At 42.6% G+C, this 18,927-nt stretch overlaps 1 protein-coding gene across 1 annotated transcript in view; it reads right to left on the bottom strand.

The window, feature by feature from the left end:
• Nucleotides 1–96: 96 nt before the first annotated feature.
• Nucleotides 97–18,927, bottom strand: part of DMRT1 (doublesex and mab-3 related transcription factor 1) — a 60,674-nt gene continuing 41,843 nt past the window's right edge. Inside the window, exon 6 of the mRNA XM_026866773.1 lies at nucleotides 97–236. Coding sequence (XP_026722574.1) covers nucleotides 97–236 — 140 coding nt within the window. The remainder of the gene's footprint in view (nucleotides 237–18,927) is intronic.

Here is an 18,927-nt window from a genome sequence, read left to right as displayed (position 1 = left end):
CCCCGCAACCCCCAAGCAGAACAAGCAAACCGTGAATGCCGCTGCACCGTCCTACTCTGGGCGACAGCTGCCGTGCCGAACCCAGCCGAGCCGCACCTATTCGCTGCCGTCTAGGACGCGGCTCACGGAGAAGGTGCCGGGCTCCAGGCGGGGCTCGCATTCCAGGTCCCCCTTTGTGCTCTCGCTGCTAGACAGGCACCCCAGGTCGGAGTCCTGGCTGCTGGGTGGCGAAAACACTGAGAGTGAGGAAAAGAAAGAGAAAAAACACAGCGTCTGAGACACACACACCTGCCTGATCAGAGGGGACCCACGCGTGTCTCCCCTTCCCAGCAAGAGGGGGCGAGGGGGGGGGTCCCCCTGCATGGTGCAGTGTTGGCCTTTCTCCTCCGGCCAAGGTGAATGCAGAGGGAATAAAGAAGGGGAGAACGACCTCAGGCCTGAAGGCCACAACCCCTCCACCCCTCAGAAACTAACCTCTGCCTTACAGACCCTATGGCCCTGGTTAGGGCAGGTTGAGGCTAAGGCCACATACTAGAGAATTTAAAACTAATACAGCGCTAAGAATCATTGCAACATTACAATTTGCAGTAGATACAAAAACCAAGTAAAAGGGTCTCTGACCTTCCTAACCTTAGATGAGTTGAGATCCACCCCCAACACTCCCTTCCTGCCTACAGTGAATATAATTAAGGGGAAGCTGCAGTGGTAATTTCTCTCCTCATTAACTTCCTGATTGGTTTCAGGCTCAGGATTCCAGCGGGCGGCAGTTTGTCACCAATTCCAAATGGCCAATCGTTAATACTAATGTTTGTGTAACTAACTGCCAGCATCTGCCACGTCTTCTTGTACAACAATAATAGTGAAAGGGTAACATTAGTGCTTCCCGTGTTAATTCAGATTCTGTTCATCAATAGGAAAATCTATGATGTAATTAGCAAAATGCATTGGTAGTTGAGGCAGTCGGAGGGAACTAAATCACAGTGGGAGCTCCACAGGCCCCTGACACCTTAATCATCAATACTTATTATGTTCTGGATTTTACAGTTTAGTGGAGAGTATTACCAGGCTGTGATCTTTTAAAAGAGAATATTGTTTACAACCATTGTTTGTTTTTTAGAAGCCATGATGAATCTAATACAACTGCGCAAGAATGGGTTGAGGCTTAAACTCTGTCCCCAAACGGCACTGCTGTGCCTAAGTGAGCAGCTCCTCCACACTTCAGCTCTGGGTGTTTGCAGACTCTGGGGACTTCTAGCACATCTGAAGTTCGATGAAAAAGAGGCTTGACTTTTACAGCCAAGCAAATCTAACAGGATTCAAGTAAACAGCAGCCATCAAGGTTTAACCCATCACTGGGAAAATGAGAAACACTCTCTTAAAAAACCACCAACATCCCATTTCTGTAGTACTGTATTGGGCAACGAAGCTGGGTCTGGAGCACAGGTCTTATGAGGAGCAGCTGAAGGAACTGGGGGTGTTTAGTCTGGAGAAGAGGAGGCTGAGGGGAGACCTCATCGCCCTCTACAGCTCCCTGAAAGGAGGGTGCAGAGAGATGGGGATGAGCCTCTTTAGCCTAGTAGAAAGCGACAGGACAAGAGGGAATGGCCTCAAGTTGCACCAGGGAAGGTTTAGACTGGATATTAGGAAGTATTTCTTTACAGAAGGGGTTGTTGGGTGTTGGAATGGGCTGCCCAGGGAGGTGGTGGAGTCCCCATCCCTGGAGGTGTTTAAAAGTCAGTTTGACTTAGCGCTTAAGGACATGGTGTAGTTGGGAACCGTCAGTGTGAGGTTAACGGTTGGACTAGGTGATCTTCAAGGTCTTATTCAACCTAGATGATGCTGTGATTCTACATGTTTCAGCTTCCTGATTTGTTCGTATTTTAAACAGAATGCCTGTTACCAAGAGACGGAAAAGACACTATGGAGTTCAGCTCTCATGTATCCTTTTCACTTACTTTTCCTGTGACTAGATAAAATGGCATTTTTTTTAAATTTCAGAGTGTTTTGCCCATTTCTGTCATTGCAGAATCTGGCTCATTGATTTCATGCAAGTCTCTCTTTTGATGCATGTAAGGGACAAGTAAGGCTTTAACACCACCCTGCCAAAACAGACTCTACTGTTGTCTTTTAGCCCTGACATAAAACTTTTTTTTTTTTTTTTAATGTAGTGAATGGGATATTAACACCATAATACATTTTCTCCTAGCTAAAAGACAAAGGAAAGAATGCAGTGCTTAGATATGAGAGACTGACAAAGTAGTTAAGGCAACTTCCAACAGTTTTCAGACATCCCATGAATGCTGCTAATGGTTTAATGACACAGAAAGAGGAATCTGGTTCTGCTGTATCATGTATTCATCTGCTATGTGGTAAAACAGACGAACAGGTCTCCAAGATGTCTGGGCCTGAAAAACCCCTGGACTGCTGGAGGAGGGCACTGATTTGCACCTAGAGGAGGCTAGAACAGCACTTAGGTAACCTACAGTTGGGAATAACTTTGTAGATTTTTCACTTTTTCTAGCCTGCCAAACCTGAAACCAGGAGTGCTGCAGGATTGGAAATGGTCCTTGTGTGGTGTGAAAGCCAAGCTCTCTTCTGCCAGGAGAATATATCAGGTGATTCCCGATGCTGTTTCCCACCTCCTGTTTTCAGAGTGTAAGTTGGGTGGATGGTGGAGTCCAAGGAGAAATCACATCTCCCCAGTGTCTGGATGCAGCTTGTCTTTCCACTTCACGTCCTCTGCTAAGTCTGTGCTTGAGGTTTCATCACTACCTAAGAACTCCTAGGACTTGGACCAAATGAAAAAGTGCAAATTAGGGAAAATTACTGGAGAAACAGAGGAACATCTCTGCTCCTCTGGGGAGAGAATCTGACTCCCGTGGTGAGACAGGCTCACAGCACAAACATACACATTGGATGGCCCAGCCTGCACCACACTCCCATGACCAGAAGCACGCACCATGCATTATTTCAGGCAAGTAACTTGTTGGGAGTGGTTCATGCTTTGACAACTACAAAATGACAGAACAGAAATGCTCTGTAAGTTCACATCCCAATGTCAAATGGGAAATCACAGAAAATACAGCAGCACTGCACCTACTATTGCACCAGCAGCATGTCCCCTGATGTGTGCTAGAGACTTATTCCTCAATGGTCATTCAGGGCCTTAGCTTTTGCCTGCCAACAACACAAGTTTTGGTTGGATCTGGCCACACCTAGCATCAGGAGTCACCTCTTTCTCCATGAGGTACCTTGCATTATGTAGTAAACAAACAGTAGTGTCACTTCAACAGGGCTGGCTGGCTCAAGGACTCAGCTCTCTGACTCTGAAACCTCATTCTGCTCCAATTTAGCAAAGTCTGATGTGTTCAGATTTAGGACATACTGTAAGGAATCTCTGTGTTCCCAGACTTCTGGGCAGAGGTATGAAGGGATTGAGGTTGTAAGGGGATAATTTTTTGTTTACTCCTGAGTAGCCAAATGGGCAAGAAGCATATTTATTTTAAAGGATTTGTTAATATTTTAAGTGTGCATGTGCTGGGAGTGATGGAAAGGCCCATTTTTAAAAGCTGATATCTATAAATCTCTGTGAAAAATCTTACAGAAAGGTTTTCTCCTAAATGGAAAGAATCCCACAGAAAACTTATCCAACATGCTACAGAATGGATGTTAAAACCCTACCACAACAAAACTGCCACTTCATGTTTATGATCTATTTTTCCAGCAACTCTATATTAATTTAGTATAAACTTGGGGAATGACGAAGAGCAACTTTTTTTGGTAGGCAGACACCCATATCTGTTTCTTAGCACCTCAAGCAGTGGTTCTTAAGCTTTTTGGACCAGTGGAGCTCTACCAGTCTTCCAACATTTCTCACAGGGCATCATACATCCTGATCCAACTTCAAACAGAAACTTTTGAAAGTCATGGGAACAGTTCCAGTCACCAACTGGTTGGTCTCACAAACTGGATCTGAAGCACTGATCTAAATAACATGGGTTGTTTTTCCACTGACTTCGAAACTGATCACAGTTTTGACAGTAAGGCAGTACAGGCTATATATGCTGGTCTATGAATGTGCACAGGGTTATGCAACAACAGCTTCATGGATTCTAAAAAAACCCAATGCTACCAAGATATTCTCTCTATAGCAGCTAAGAGTGCTGCTCCTGTACTTGGATAGACTTCTGCTGCAGTCAATGGGAGTCACCAAAGTCAAGCAAGGAGCAGTGAGTAGGTGCAATGCTGATAATAAGAGCAAGATACTCAGATTGGAACTTGTAGCTATAAAAAAGCAGCAAAAAAGCAATGAGCAATTCTGTTCCAGTGTTTTAATCACACAGCAATAAAATGTAGAAGTTCTAAGTTCAAAGAAACAAAACCCATGTTCTTTTTGATTTAAGTCTATGGGTTTCATCTGTTTGAGGCTTGCATCTGGTCCTCCCACTGTTGTTACACAGCCCTTATCTGTGTAAATAACAGTACCAAAATTGGGTCTGTGACAGTTTTTAAAGACCATTCCTCGATCTAATTACCTTTTACCCTTGGGAAAGCATCTGAATACTCTTGAGCCATATGAATCTGAAAAATTTTCAGCTAATATCACACAAGAAAAGAAGCGAGAAGGTATTCCAACCATAAACACAAAACCTTACATCTTCTGACACTGGAAACTGCATCGACTTTTAACATGAGTGATCCCTGGAATTCAATGTAGTGAAAAGAATAATACACTTTCAGTGATGTGAGAAAGCAGAAGGATATTCATGCTTGAAAAGTAAATATTTTCCTGAGTTTACATTTTAAAAACTATTAAACTCTCAATAAGGAGCAATTTTTAAAGATTTAAAGTTGAGAGGCACAATACATTTTTAAAAACTCTTTCACTTTCTCTTTCAGGGAAAAGGAAAATAAGTAAACATGCCAATCCCATGCACTTCTTCCCCGTTTGCACACATAACATGTGCGATCACAGCCACGCGTGCAGGACAATGGGGAGCGGAACCAGACTGCCACTGGCAGTTTGAGGGCACTGAAGCACCACTAAAGCATAACAGGACAGGGACTACTCTTCATGGCTACCTTCTCCCCTATAGCCAAAGCATCTTCCTTTTGCAAATACGACTGGAAATGGATGACACTGTCTAAGCAAGCAGGAACTTCTACTCTAGGCTCCACTGATCATATATGAAGGGTCTCGAAAAACAAACAGGCCTGGGAAACTGGTGGCAGCCACACCAAGAAGCAAGCCACCCTACCTGCGCAAAAGGTGGAATTAGAGAGAAAAGTGTTGGCACTCTCCCCCAGGTTCCCATCTAAAGGACTGGGACTGGTCTTCTTGGTGTCCCTATTGGATGCAGTGGGGTGACTGGCAATGCTCTGAAGATAGGCTGGCTTGCTGGCCTGAAAATACGATGGGTCAAATTCAGTTTGAAAACATTGCTCAATTTTCACCCAAGTCAATGGTACTCTGCCACTTCACTGCTCAGATTGACCCTGGAGGGCTGACTCTACCACCCATCACCAGCAAACAGCCTGCTGAGCTACAGCAACTACCAAAACACATATGGCAACTGCCTGACAAAGTATTAGGTCAAAAAACCAAAACAATCAATGAACCAAACACAGAAACCCACTGCTATTCCTGCAAAACCAGGCACTTAGAATCAAAGAACCACTGGAATCATCTTAGCTGCTGGCTCAGCAACTGAGAAGACATACAAAAAAAGAGAGTGAAGGAAAACCAGAATTCTCCTATTGTGGAGAAAGCATTAGAGTGTCAGGTCCTGATTTTGCTGTAGATGACCACAAGGTGAGCAAGATGAAATCTCAATGCAGGCACATGCAGAAAGGCCACATTATCCTAAGCAATCTCCATTCAGTTGCCTCTCACCTTTGGAGTGCTTCACCCTATCCTCCCAAATGTTCAACTCTTTAGGCACAGAGTTAATTAACAAAAGGTCAAAAAGAAAATCTATCTCCATTGAATCTCTCATGCAATTCATTCCTGTGTGAATGCACTATCTGAAAAGATGGAGGACTACTGTCTTACACTAGGGTGAAAAAAACAGCGTTAGTAGCAGGCTGTTCTTCATAAACCAGCCATGAAAGGGCATCGGCCTCATACTCTGGTATTGTGCTCTGTGCAGATCTAAGACACCAGCAGTCAGGAGCCTGTGGCTTGGTGGGTTCCTCCTAGGAGGGCACAGAGAAGCTGCAAAACCTTAAGACAATTAAGAGACAAATTTTCATCAGCTGTGTTTTCAGTATTTCCTTTGAACACAAAGATTCATACTTTGTAAAGCTGCAGAAACTCATGTTTCTGAAGAATGTTCACACTTGGTGAATCCCCAGTATCTTTTGCCTCTACTCCGTGTGAATTAGACTAAAAAACTATTTCCGTCTCCTTCCTCAATCTCTCTTGCTCAGTATGAATGCTCGGATTAAACACCTCCTACTGAGAATTCCTGATATCTGCAACTTCATAAATGTGCTAAAAATGTTCTGTATTGATTGTCCTCCTCCCATCTCTCAGGCCTTATCACAGACCTGGACCTGGTGATGGTTCCAGGGACAAATCCTGAAAGCCCACCCAAAGCCCAAGGTTTCTGCTTAATGCAGCTGGTCACAACATAGCATGGGTGCAGGCATCTTCAAAGCAGTATCATGCACAGCAGAGAACAAGATAAGACATTAGTCTAAGAGGAGTCTGACACCAAATAGTTAAGGGGGCTAATGAAAACTCATCTATGGATCTGCCTTAAAACTGAACTCTGTGTATTACATATACCAGCTGAAATTTTGCTATTTTTGCTCTGTTCCATATTTTGTGGACTCTTCTGTGTGCACTGTAATGTGAAAAAAAGGAGTGGTGCTCCTTTTCTGCTTTGCACGATATTAACACAAGGGCAACCAGTCCAGTTCTAGAAATATATGTCCGAGGATGTTTTCACACTAAGGAGAAGTTTCAAGAGCAACAAGCAAAGCTGCTTTTCGATGCAAAAATAAAAACAAGCCTAAGGATCTGGAACTGAAAATATGTCCTGTCTGTGTCTCTTAACACAGATATACTATTTCACAGTGGAGTCCCTTCCCCCTTCTCAAACACCTACTCTTCTCACTAACTTTTAAAGCAATTAGGATTATCTTGGATGCCCACAGTAGGGCACATTCATTGTGTATTTTCAAATAGCATTAATTCTTGGCATTAGGAACTCAGGATAAAAGGTAAAGATCTGAATGGAGATCTTTATTCAGCATGCTTTACCACAGATTATCTCATTCTTTTCCAGTTCATGCTTGTACTTTTAGCAACTAAGAAGGTAGGGCTGTAACCAATGTAATTAGAAACCAGAAGCTGAAGAAAATATCCTCCTCTTGACTCTCTCACCTCTTGCTTTAAATTGTCTTACAGTAATATGTGAAACAATCAAACAAGGCTTTCCATTTCTCACCTACCACCAGTTAGACAGGGAGGACACAAAGACAACATCTGTGAAGCATGGGCTTCTTTTCCTGAGACTGCAAAACCTACCTTGAAACTATACCAATCCATTACAAAGCTACATACTTGCAGAAATGACTGGGAGCAGAGCAGTACTGATGGACCAACATGCTCTGCTATCACCAGTTATATCCTGCAGCTAACTTGATGGCACTAAGCCACTGCTGCAGGCAGTGCACAGGCACAGAAAGACAGAGGGTGAACCATCTCAGAAAAACTTCAGGAGAACCAGGTGTGCTGAAATGAGTACGCTTGCTTTGAATGATTGAAAGGCAACATGTGGATGAAGTGAGTGGTTACTCACCTCTTGTGACTATTCACCAGAAATGCTCACTCTGCCCAAGCCAGGTCTCAGGAAGGTATAAATCAGTACGACTCTGCAGAAAGCTTCCCAGTTCATATTCCCCTGCCAGGAGTCCTGATGGCTAGTTCTCTCAATAAGGAGACACAATTTTAATGGTTTCACGCGGACATTTTCTGGTTTGGGAGAGATGAAGATACATGTTCTCCAGGAACAGGACATCTCAGTGTAAAGCAGACATTTCCCACTGCTGGGTAACAAGGTAAAATGTGCACTTCTGTAGATAGTTTTTTAGGTCATCTCTATGCGTAAACTTTCTGTATGATTACAAAAGAAGCATGACAACCTCAGCATCACAAAAAAACTGAGATGAGGTCACAGATTTGAGGTATTTTTAAACTGGTAGTAACACTACAAAGAAAAGGTATCACGATAAAATACCAAAGGCACATCATTTTTCCTTTCCTACCATTCTCCGGTCATTTCTTTGTTGTCCTGTGCACACATATACACTGGAGAATCAATTCTGCTGCTGAATGTGCAGCCCATTTCATTTTGTATTGCCAGTACCAGAAAGATGCACATGCCTCTCCTTCACGCTGTGACTGTGTCATGACTACTAGCAGACCTACTTTTGGAGATCCTTATTCCCCTCAGACATTCATAGCCCATCATTGTTGGGCAAACCCAATGGTTTGCATGGCTGTGCTCTAAACCAGAGGCCAACAAAGAGACAATGCTTCTGAAAAAAACTACCCTAAACTAACAAACCATTTCAAGATTCAAGATTAGAGAGCAGCCACAGAAACATATGAGGAGGCATCGATTTCCAGGAAAAGCATATAAAATAGTGGCTGTGAGGGATGGAGGTATTGGGAGATCTGCCACCAGCTGAGGAGCAAGGGATCTGAGAGGAATGAAGCAATTTGTTTCATCATGTAACAAGGCTGTGACAAAGCTGGAACCTTTCATCTCTTTATTCTTGAAGGTCGGATACTCCTTCTCTATTCCACACACAAGACTGGAGACTGATTCTCCATCAAAAAAAAGATGTCCCTGGTGTGTTGTAGTCAGCAGACTGGCAAAAGACAGAGGCAGCTCTAAGAAAAAAATGTGCTTCAAATCCACTTTTTGGACTGTTTTTCTTATTCCTGTAGTAATTAAAAACTGTTCTAACAAAATTCAAACATACATGTATCAATCAGTCCTCATGAGAAATACCCAATTATCTTGCCAGCTGCTGATGTACATGCCCAAACATCTATTTAGAGCATTTTATCCTGCCAGGACTGGTTCTGCAGGAAATTGCTGTGCTATGGGGTCATGAGGCTTGGAACTCCCTAGGCTCTTCCACTGCTGGGTGCATCCCATGTGCTCCTTCTGTGCAGTCACCTTTGAAGCAAGATCCATTAAATGAACTGTGCTTTTTAAAAAACATTTTTTTCCTTGTAAAAAAGAAAACAAACCATTCCACAGATCCAGGTCAGAAGAGGCCACACAACCATATGAACAGGCAGCAACCTCTGGTGGCAAGGCAAAAACAGCAACAGACTATCTGCAACTCCAAATCTAGGGACAGGAACCATAAAATCATAGAATGTTTTGGGTTTGAAGGGACCTTTGAAGGTCATCTAGTCCAATTCCCCTGCAATAGGCAGGGACATCTTCAACTAGATGAGGTTGCTCAGAGCCCTGTCCAACCTGGCGCTGAATGTTTCCAGGGCGGGGGCATTTACCACCTCCATGGGCAACCTGTTCCAGTGTTTCATCACCTTCTATTTTTCCTTATATCTAGTCTGAATCTACCATGGTTTAGTTTGAAACCATTGCCCCTTGTCCTATCACAACAGGCCCTGATAAAAAGTCTGTTCTGATCCTTCTTATAAGTCCCCTTTAAGTACTGAAAGGCTGCAATAAGGTCTCCCTGGAACCTTCTCTTCTCCAGGCTGAACAAATGGGCTCACCATCCACATGAACCTGTTGAGGAAAGAAGGCAGATGTCCAGCTGAATCCTCCACTTGTCCCACTCTGAGTTTGCAGAAACATGTGATTTCAGCAAAAACAACCAGTGGGTTGGATTTTTTCCAAAGCAAAAGTTTTCATCAGACCAACTTCCAGTCAGCTCTAAAGAGAACATGGCATCATCTCTCTGCACCCTACAGTCCTCTTCTGGCATAATTTGGGGACCTCACACTAATTTTATGGAGACTGCTTACTGTCCATCTCATTTGGGGTCTGCATCTTGTCCTACGCTGATGACACAGGCTTTCCCATACATCCCCAGCATGACCTAACCCACAGATAATGCCACACAGAGGTGACTGAAATGGACATCCCCAGCTGCCGTTAACTACCAGTGTAGTCATGCACCCTTATCGTGGCTGTCATGCTGCAGCACTTGAGAAGGAATGGTCAAAAGGCCGCCGCTGCTTCTTTCTAAGATGACTGCTGACACTGTAGGGCACAGATGTGAGGGCTGCTGCCTGTTCTGAGGAAAGACCTCACATGTTGCATCTATCTCCTAGTGCACAGGAGACACCTAGTGACTCCTGACTCCTCACCTGCTTCTGAGCATCACTACAATATAGTTGCTTTTGTTTTCCTCAGTATATATATTTTAAACCTGTCTAAACAAGAAGTTCCTTGTGGACAATTACCTCTAGAAGCATCAGTTCTCCTACACAGAAAATGCATTGCCATTTGCAATAGTTGTGGCAAGAAAATTGTTTTTGAAAAGCAATGATAATTTTAAAGAGTGCACTCAAGGGTCAGGATGATGTTATCAAGCAGCAGAATATGTGGAAAGCAAAAAAAAGGCACAAGGTTTCTTTCTTGTGTGGCTATGCTTAAGGAAGGAAATGGGATCCTAAGAGCTTTAATAATCACATATAACTTTTTGATGTTCAGCACAGAAACCCAAACATAACACTCATTTTGGCTGAATGTCTCTCTGTTCTCGAGTCAGAAAGGCTATTAATCTTCACTAGTGTATCAGGAAAAAAAGGTGGATATCACAGTTTACGCAAACACCAGGACCAGCCATATAAATGTAAATGTTAATCCTGGTCACCCCTCTTTACATTTTTATTGTTGCCAATGTCACTTTCAATCTATAAAACAAGGATGAAATCTATGCCTGTTGTCATCAGCCCTAATGCTCAAAGAGTAAACAGATAGCTAATAAAGATGGTCTCAGCTCTTCCAGGTTTAATGACAGTCTTAATTTTACAAAATACTGGCTCAGTGCAAAAATGCCATATTACGCAGCTTAAAAGATTTTTTTGGACATGACTTGCAAGCTTTTGGAAATCAAGATGTTACTAAACGATGAGAGAAAATGCTAAGTCTAATGCAAGTGATCTGTCATGGTAGATACAATACATTTTTCACTTGTAAAGAATAGGTTTTGGGGTTTTTTTAATGCTCTTATAAGGAAAGCTTCTCTACTGGGAAGGGAGAAAACAAGAACCTGCAACTTGTACCATGCTAGCGAATGCAGCAGGAGGTTTGTCACTGAGTTCAACGTGAGCAAGACTGTACTCAACAACGACTGTGTTCAAAATCGAGCAGAGTGAAGGAAGAAGCAGCCTTACAATTTATAGCTTAAAATTTAAGTGACTCTGCCGTTTGAAAAGCCCAGAAGGCTTTAAAGTCACTTAATATTAGCAGGGCATTACCATTTTCAACATTAACTTTAATTTGGAAGCAGGTCAAGCAGATTTTCAGTAAAATGGTTCAACAAGTATTGCTGAAATGTGCAGCACAAGATGGGTATATGCATGAATGGAGTAAAAATGTTGCTACTTATTTTGAAGTGAGATTTATGCCCTCTGAAGTTTAGGAACCTTGCAGCAGTAAGTCACAATACTTGAGAAAATAGGGACAAAAACCAAACACAAAACATTTTTTGAGGTAGTCAAATAAGTTAAATGAAGTTTCACACAACATTAGGCTTAAGACAGACCCGCTGTGTTGTATTTATATTTATTTCCATGAACATAATAGCAGTATTAAAAGCAGCCTGTGAAATGCTGGTGTGGTGTGTAGGCTGGTCCTGCTCTGAGGTGAAGGGCCTGCCTCTGTCTGACCATGTGCCATCAGCCAAAGAGCATGGGCTGCACTTAATAATGCTGCTTGTGCTGCCAGTGGCATCTTCCCAGGCCCAGGAGGTCCTGCTGACTTCCTACAGCCATGGTGATGCAGACTGGGTGGGACAGTCAACCCAGGAGTGTCCAGCACCTTCTTTGGGATCCTGACAGTAGCAGCCTTCCTAGGAAGGGCCAAACTTCCCTGAGATCACAGTTAACAGTCTACAAGCTGTGGGTCAATATGGCCTAAAAACCTTGGTCATTGTAGTTTCCTACAAGGGTACCAGGACACTTCAGTGCTCCTGTGCCACCTTTCCTTACCGAGACTACTGGAATGGGCTCAGGTGTATCTGAGATGGGGAGTCTAAACAATCTTAGATTGACGGTGCAAGACTTTCGCAAAAACAAAAGGAGGCTATGGGGCTGTTTGCAAAGCCGTACCAGGTGCTGATAACGTTGCTAGGCTACAATCTCCTAGCTGGAAGAGAAGTCTCCGAAGTTGTGGGTATCAGCAACAGATTATCCCAAACACCAGCACAAACTGGACTGGCAGTCTGGTCAGAAGCCAGGAAACAACTGAGGCTGCGCAGAGTGACAGGGTGAAAAGTTCATCAGCGAGGAAGAAGAGGTACTTCATCTATACGACCCTTGCCCAGAAATTTGCGACCCCCTGCCCGGAACTTGAAGAGCTCATCACGCAGGCGCAAGGGGAAGAGACCTGATTACCATGAGAAGTGAGGGGAGGTGGGGATAGGCTATGTATATGTATAGACGTTCTATGAATATGCACTATTTTGTAACATATAAGCCGGACAGGAGCTACAAACGGTGTGCATGTTTGTGGCAGAGTGATCTCCCATGCGCCCAGAGCTGAATAAACATACCTACTTTACAACTCCACGGTTGTAGAGTCTTATCTCCGAAAGACATATCTGACCAGTTTTAAACATGTGCTTCCCTTGCCCCTGCTTGCCATAGCCTGAAGTCAGGAAGGTGAACCTTAAATCATGTTTAAGTGGCAGAAAAGTTGTAAAATAAATAAACAGAAAACCAGTATTTTATTATTGTCATCTGTTGTATAGAAAATTTTAAGACAGGTTTCTTGGATCTAGTGGGCCAATCCAGACACTGGTGGCTGTGTCGAAGACTGTCTGCATTGAAGACCACTCCAACACCATGCATCAGTTAATTTCAACACTGCTGAATGCAAGTCTGGTCAACACAAAACTCATTCAAGTCTGTAAGGGCAAGGCAGGGAGGACAGAAGTGAAGCAAAAGTGGAGCTCATCCTCTGCTGCATCACACAGCCCTGCTGCAACCCACTGCAGACATGGGGCGCTGAAGCGGGGAGAGGGCAGTAGCCGCAGGGAGCTTGCACCACGCAGACTGACTGAGTACCTGGTGCTGTTCAGGGTCAAGGCAGGCTTTTTCCCTCGGAGGATGGGGCACGCAGTCTCCATCCACATGTGTAGCTGAGAGGCACAGCACTCAAATGCAAGAAAAGCAGATTAAGTGATCCAAAATGGACAGTTAAGAGTCACAGGTACAGAGGTCAGCCCCATGGCTGAGGGGTAATTAATTTCAAACTGGGGGCCAACCCACACTCCTCTCCTCACTCCTTTTTAACTACAGTTTAGGTAGTTACAGCTTCATTTGAGTTAATACCTGCAAAAGTATCCATGTAACAGATATACACCAGACACCTCTCAACAAGCCAGAACTGTTCCACTTCAGTGTAGACTCTTTGCACAAACTCATGTGCATCATTTATGCCTTGGAAAAATCAGAAGCTCAATCCACAAAATTAAAGTCCCTGGAAACACTCATGACTCAGGGAAGAGCTGGGACAAGATGTGCTTGACACAGCTCATAGAGATAGCTTTATGAACTAAAAGTTCGTATTTACCCATGAGAGGGGACAGCAAAAACTGAGATGAGCAAAGTCTTGGAGTATTTAGGAGATTTTAAACTGTATTTAAGGGTGGGTACACAGCTAGCTCAAATCTGGCTCAGGATGAAAGTTATCAAAATATAGCCCAAAGTCAATACAAAAAAAAAGCTAAAAAAAAGTGTAAACAGTTGTTTCAAGGTATGAAAATAAAACACTCCTTGCAGTGTCTGCAACCGCTCTGAGTCAGAACCTGAAAGGGAAAATGATTTATAAATGAACAGGAGAGAGACCTCATTGATTTTTCTTTTTCTTTCATCTCCAGAAAGGAAATAAAACTAGTGACAAACTGGACTGAAAACCTCCTTTTACTTTCAGTAGTCTAAGTCATGATTAGTGCCATGCTTGGGGTAAATAAACATGCTACCCACCGCATATGGGGTGTGATTCAGACCTTATACAAATATTCTACTTGTGAAACTTAACCGATTTAACAGATACTGTGAGATAAATGTCAGGCAAAGAGCTTTAAAACTGGTATTGTAAAATTACAAAAAAGCAGGAAATAAATGCAAAGATGTAAGTACCAGTGTTAAAAGAAGAAACAAAATCACAACTGTTTGGTTTATTTCAAAACGAACCACAGGAGTCCTATGCGGTTAACTTGGCTCCCACTCTTTACAGATCACATATTAAAATGGATCTCAACAAATGTTCAATTCTGAAGATACTTCAAATCAATCTCCAGATCTTTTCAGACTTTTAAGAGAAATATAAATGCCCCCCTCCCCAATCCCTTTCCAACATTTTTAAAGTGAGCTGTAATAAGCCCATCCACGCACAGATGCTTTCAGCTTTTCTCACATCTTGTCCAACCTGTAGGTGCCAAGCCAGGTGGACTCTTTTGTAGCAGCAGTGGGGTACACCGAAGAGGTGTTAGGGAGCTCCTGGCATTTGCCTCGCCTCGTAGGCATGACACGGTGCACCTGCTGTGATGTGATGGGCACATGCTCTGCAAGCAAGAGCCAGGCCGGTGCCAGGCAGCGTCACTGGAGTTGGCAGGCAACCACCCTGGAAGAAACTACTACACTTCAAGTCCCCCCTTGAAAACACCGACAGTGCTGAAAGTTTAATGAAAATGCTGACACACTCCTAATTGCAGAGGGGACAGCCGAGTCCCTCTACTATTCTGACTGTGCACAGTAAGTATGAATATGCATTGGTATATGATCTTACTTGCCTGTGTGGAAGCATTGAGGGGACGCAAATACTTCTATAGCATGCAAAACAAGTTCACTGGCTTTGCACCAGTGTAGCAAGACACGTCTGGTATTTTTCCATTTTTCAAGTGAAAAAAAAAACTTTCTGTGTTCTCAGTAAGGCAGACTAACATAATGTCACTCACAAGCAGAAAGCAGCTATTGGGCTTACATGTCTGATCTACTTCAACAGGTTTGGAAGAAACGAAATATAATTTATTATAGCCTATTTAGCTCTGCAACAATTGCCCTTCAAAACCCGAAGGAGAGCAATGTAATTGAACACACATGCCTTCTTCCCTGCTGAAACCTCAAACAGCCTCAGGCAAGAGCTAATACGGATGTAGTACAAGGCATTAAAAGAGTGCTGGATGCTGTAGCTAGCAATTATCCTGGTATTTAACCAAATCTATCGCTCATCAGGAAACCGTTTAGTGCAGTAGTCGGAGCGAGACAGGCTGACACGGAGCACAGCTTCTTAACTGTCCCCTCCAGCGATTACACTTTCACAGCCTTAAAGTCATGTCAAATTAAACAACTACACATTGACTTTTCACTTCTATAAACATTAAGGTATGATTGACAACTCCTGGATGCTATAAGACAGTCATTGTAATCAGCCAAAATACTGTTAGCTTATTTGTGGTGTGCTTTTCCCCCCCCTATTCTGAGCAATTTCCTCCTGGACTATTTTTATAGTGCTCTATAGATATATTTGCTTTGATTCCTTGCAGAGGTCACTGTAACAAAATGCCATCCCCACCACGAGACCTTTGTATGTGTGTAAGAAAACAACATAAAATTAAGTCACTTAATTTGGCATATAAGATACTCTTTTTTCCTTAGTCCTGGCCAGCAGTTACCCATTTAACTCAAATTTGGAGGTGTCTGGACAGAAACAATTGGATGTTAGCACCATACAGAATACTGTTAATGTGGCACCTTTCTGAGTATTTTTCCCAACTCCTGCCCTAACTCCTGGAAATCTCCTTCAATCTATGTAGCAATCTAGATGCTGCAAGAGCAATGAGTCACCTGCAAGAATGTGAAATTAAATGACAGCTCAATGATCGTGTTCTGAGTATGTATCTGTAAAGACCTCAAGCTTCCTAAGGCTATTACAGCGTCCCTATGTCAAGGCACCGCTTACTATATATATCTAAAGACTGCACCTTAGTAAAGTTACTAGAAACAGAACAGGTACATAAAGCAGTCAAGGTTGTGAAGAAATACGCCCCTTTGATTTTATATGCAACATTCTGGTGCCTGAAACTACTACATTATACCTGACAGCTTTACTCTCCACCCCTCTAACTCAAGCCACAGAAGTAACATAAAAGATGTCCAAACTTTCCCCTCTCAAAAATAAAAGGAGAAAGTAAAAAAAAAAAAAAAAAAATTAAAATAACACTTAACACTTCTATGCTTTCACCCCCATCATCCATAAGAAACTTCACTGGATCCTTTAAAGCCTCTGGTAAAGAATCATGTGAGATTAATACTGTATCATTAAGATAATTCCAAATATGAACAAGTCTAGAATGCTACTGGTATGCCTGGAAGCCTCCGTATTTATGTCATTAGTGGATCTGAAGCTTAACTTTCATACTGCCTGCAGCAGACAGAAAGGTAAACTTTACAGTGTTGTTTCTTTAGAAAAACATAATAAACTAAATAAAATCAATAACAATAAACACATTTGTGGAAACTGTTTGGAGCTAGAAAAGTATGATTTCACTGCAGGATTAGCACTCAAAGCAAAAAACAACTGCAGGAAACAGCTGAGGAGGACAAATGAAGTATAGTTATCTCTCTTCTCTGGTAGTACTAACTGCCGTCCCACTCCTTTTTCCACTTCTGAACCATATTTAATACCCGAGCATGGGTCTCAGAAATCTAAAATTAAACATAGCAGTATTTCAAACATCCCATCTCTCCCCCTCACTGAAAAGCCAGGCAACAATAAAACCAAAAGACTTCACTGAAGAGTCCAGAACATGCCACGTCTGTTTCAAACAGAGAAGACAAAGCAGTCACTGCACTAAAGACAGTGAAATATAATTTAATTGCCAAATTTTGCAGTATAGCACTGAAGTAACAACACCACAAGAAGCACTTGAAAACTTTGCTGGTCTCTCTCCAATCTCTTCTTTCTTTTTAATCAGTTAACTGCCACTGAAGTACTTTCACTAAAGCAAGTTACTGTCCCTGTCTGTAGGCCAACCAACACAGCATGCTTTCCACTTCATGCAGCTATTACTCTTTAACTCCAGAGATATTTCTCAGACTACCAGATCCCCAAGACAGCAGATTTACCTCCAAAGACCCAGCCTAAATTTATTCACACAAAATGTTCTATTTTGTACTGACTTCCTACTTATATAACAGGACATAGGTACCTACTATTTGATCCTTTTCTCAGTGCCCTCGTGTCCACACTGCAGTTGAAGGGACTAAAAGAAGCCGGGAGAACATCTGCCATCCCAGCACACAGCCAGATGTACCAGTAACTTTTGCAGTTTCTGCATTTTACAGTTTCTGGTTAAATTTCCCCCAAATTTTCTACTTCCTCTCCCAAGCTCTGTGAGACAATCACAAAAAAACACACAAAAAACCACACAAAAAACACACACACACACACAAAAAAAAAACACAACGAAAAAAACAGCCAAACCAAAATCCAGGAATGGGCCTTAGCTCTAGTTCTAGCTGCATCATCTCTACATATCAGAAGCAACCTCCCGCTGGGCTGCTCCTGCAGTGCTCTGCCTTGCTGGAGCATGGCTGACCCCGGAGCGCACCCACACGCACCTCCATTTTCCCAAAGGCAGCACACCAGCTGGATGTAACACACTCACCTCACAGGTCCTTTGGCTTTGCTACTGAGAAATTCAATGTTAGCACCTACTATAGCAATCCTACAAAAAAAACAATTAACCTAAACCAGAAATCCCTTAGGAAAGTTCCCATTCTGTATTTCTAGTCAGGAATCATAAAACTAGGATATCAAAAGAACTGTATTTTGAACAGTATTTTTTGTAACTAAAAGGCTACTTCACTGAAAAGCTAATGCTAAAATGCAGCACTTCATCAAAATACTGAAATACCTTTTAAGAAACAGCACAAAAAAAAGACAGGGTCCTGTCATCAAAATCTGTATTTGAGCATATGCAGTGTTTGTATACAGAATGTGTGCATAGCATGTGTGTATTCATATACCCATGTATATATATCTCTGTATCAATATAGGCACCCACACACAAGTACAGGTATGTGTAGATTATATATATTATATATATAAAGCTAACTTTCAGTCCTCAGAAAACAAAAGCTATCCCCATATAACAGCCAAATTCCTACATAACTCAATTTCGACATCTCATCTGGTGTGAACTGCACTCATTCCTAGTGTAAACCCCAGCGCGCTCTGCAATGATATACTGTAATGTCACATCGCAATCTGGATTTACTATAAAGGGCTGCTGACGAGTTTCAGAGCAGTAAACATTGCTGCGAGGTGTATTTCACACTGAGCTGGTTTTTATGAAGAACACTTCACCGCCCAGCCACGGCACCCAGATGATGAATGGTGAAAGATGCATGACAAGCTTCATCATTGTTTGTAAATCTTAACTGTTCCTGCTCACTAACTCTGCAGGCAATTTTCAAAGACAGCGGCCGACAGAAGGACAGCACAGCTTTCCTGAAGGTTATTCAACTTGTACTTGGCCTAAGCTATGCCTGCAAGGAGCACTGGAAACAAACTCATTGGTTATGCCAAAGCATAGAATTAAAAATGTTTGACAGGCAGGCACACTAATGGTTGCTAAATTAAGAAAGCCCATTAAGTATCCTTGGTATCTATTCCCTACCCTGCACCGCAGGGT

The sequence above is a fragment of the Athene cunicularia genome (assembly GCF_003259725.1).
Source record: "Athene cunicularia isolate RWA chromosome Z unlocalized genomic scaffold, athCun1 chrZ_part4, whole genome shotgun sequence".
Lineage (NCBI taxonomy): Eukaryota > Metazoa > Chordata > Aves > Strigiformes > Strigidae > Athene > Athene cunicularia.
The sequence above is the reverse complement of the archived record's forward strand: the minus strand, read 5'-3'. Positions and strand labels throughout refer to the sequence as shown.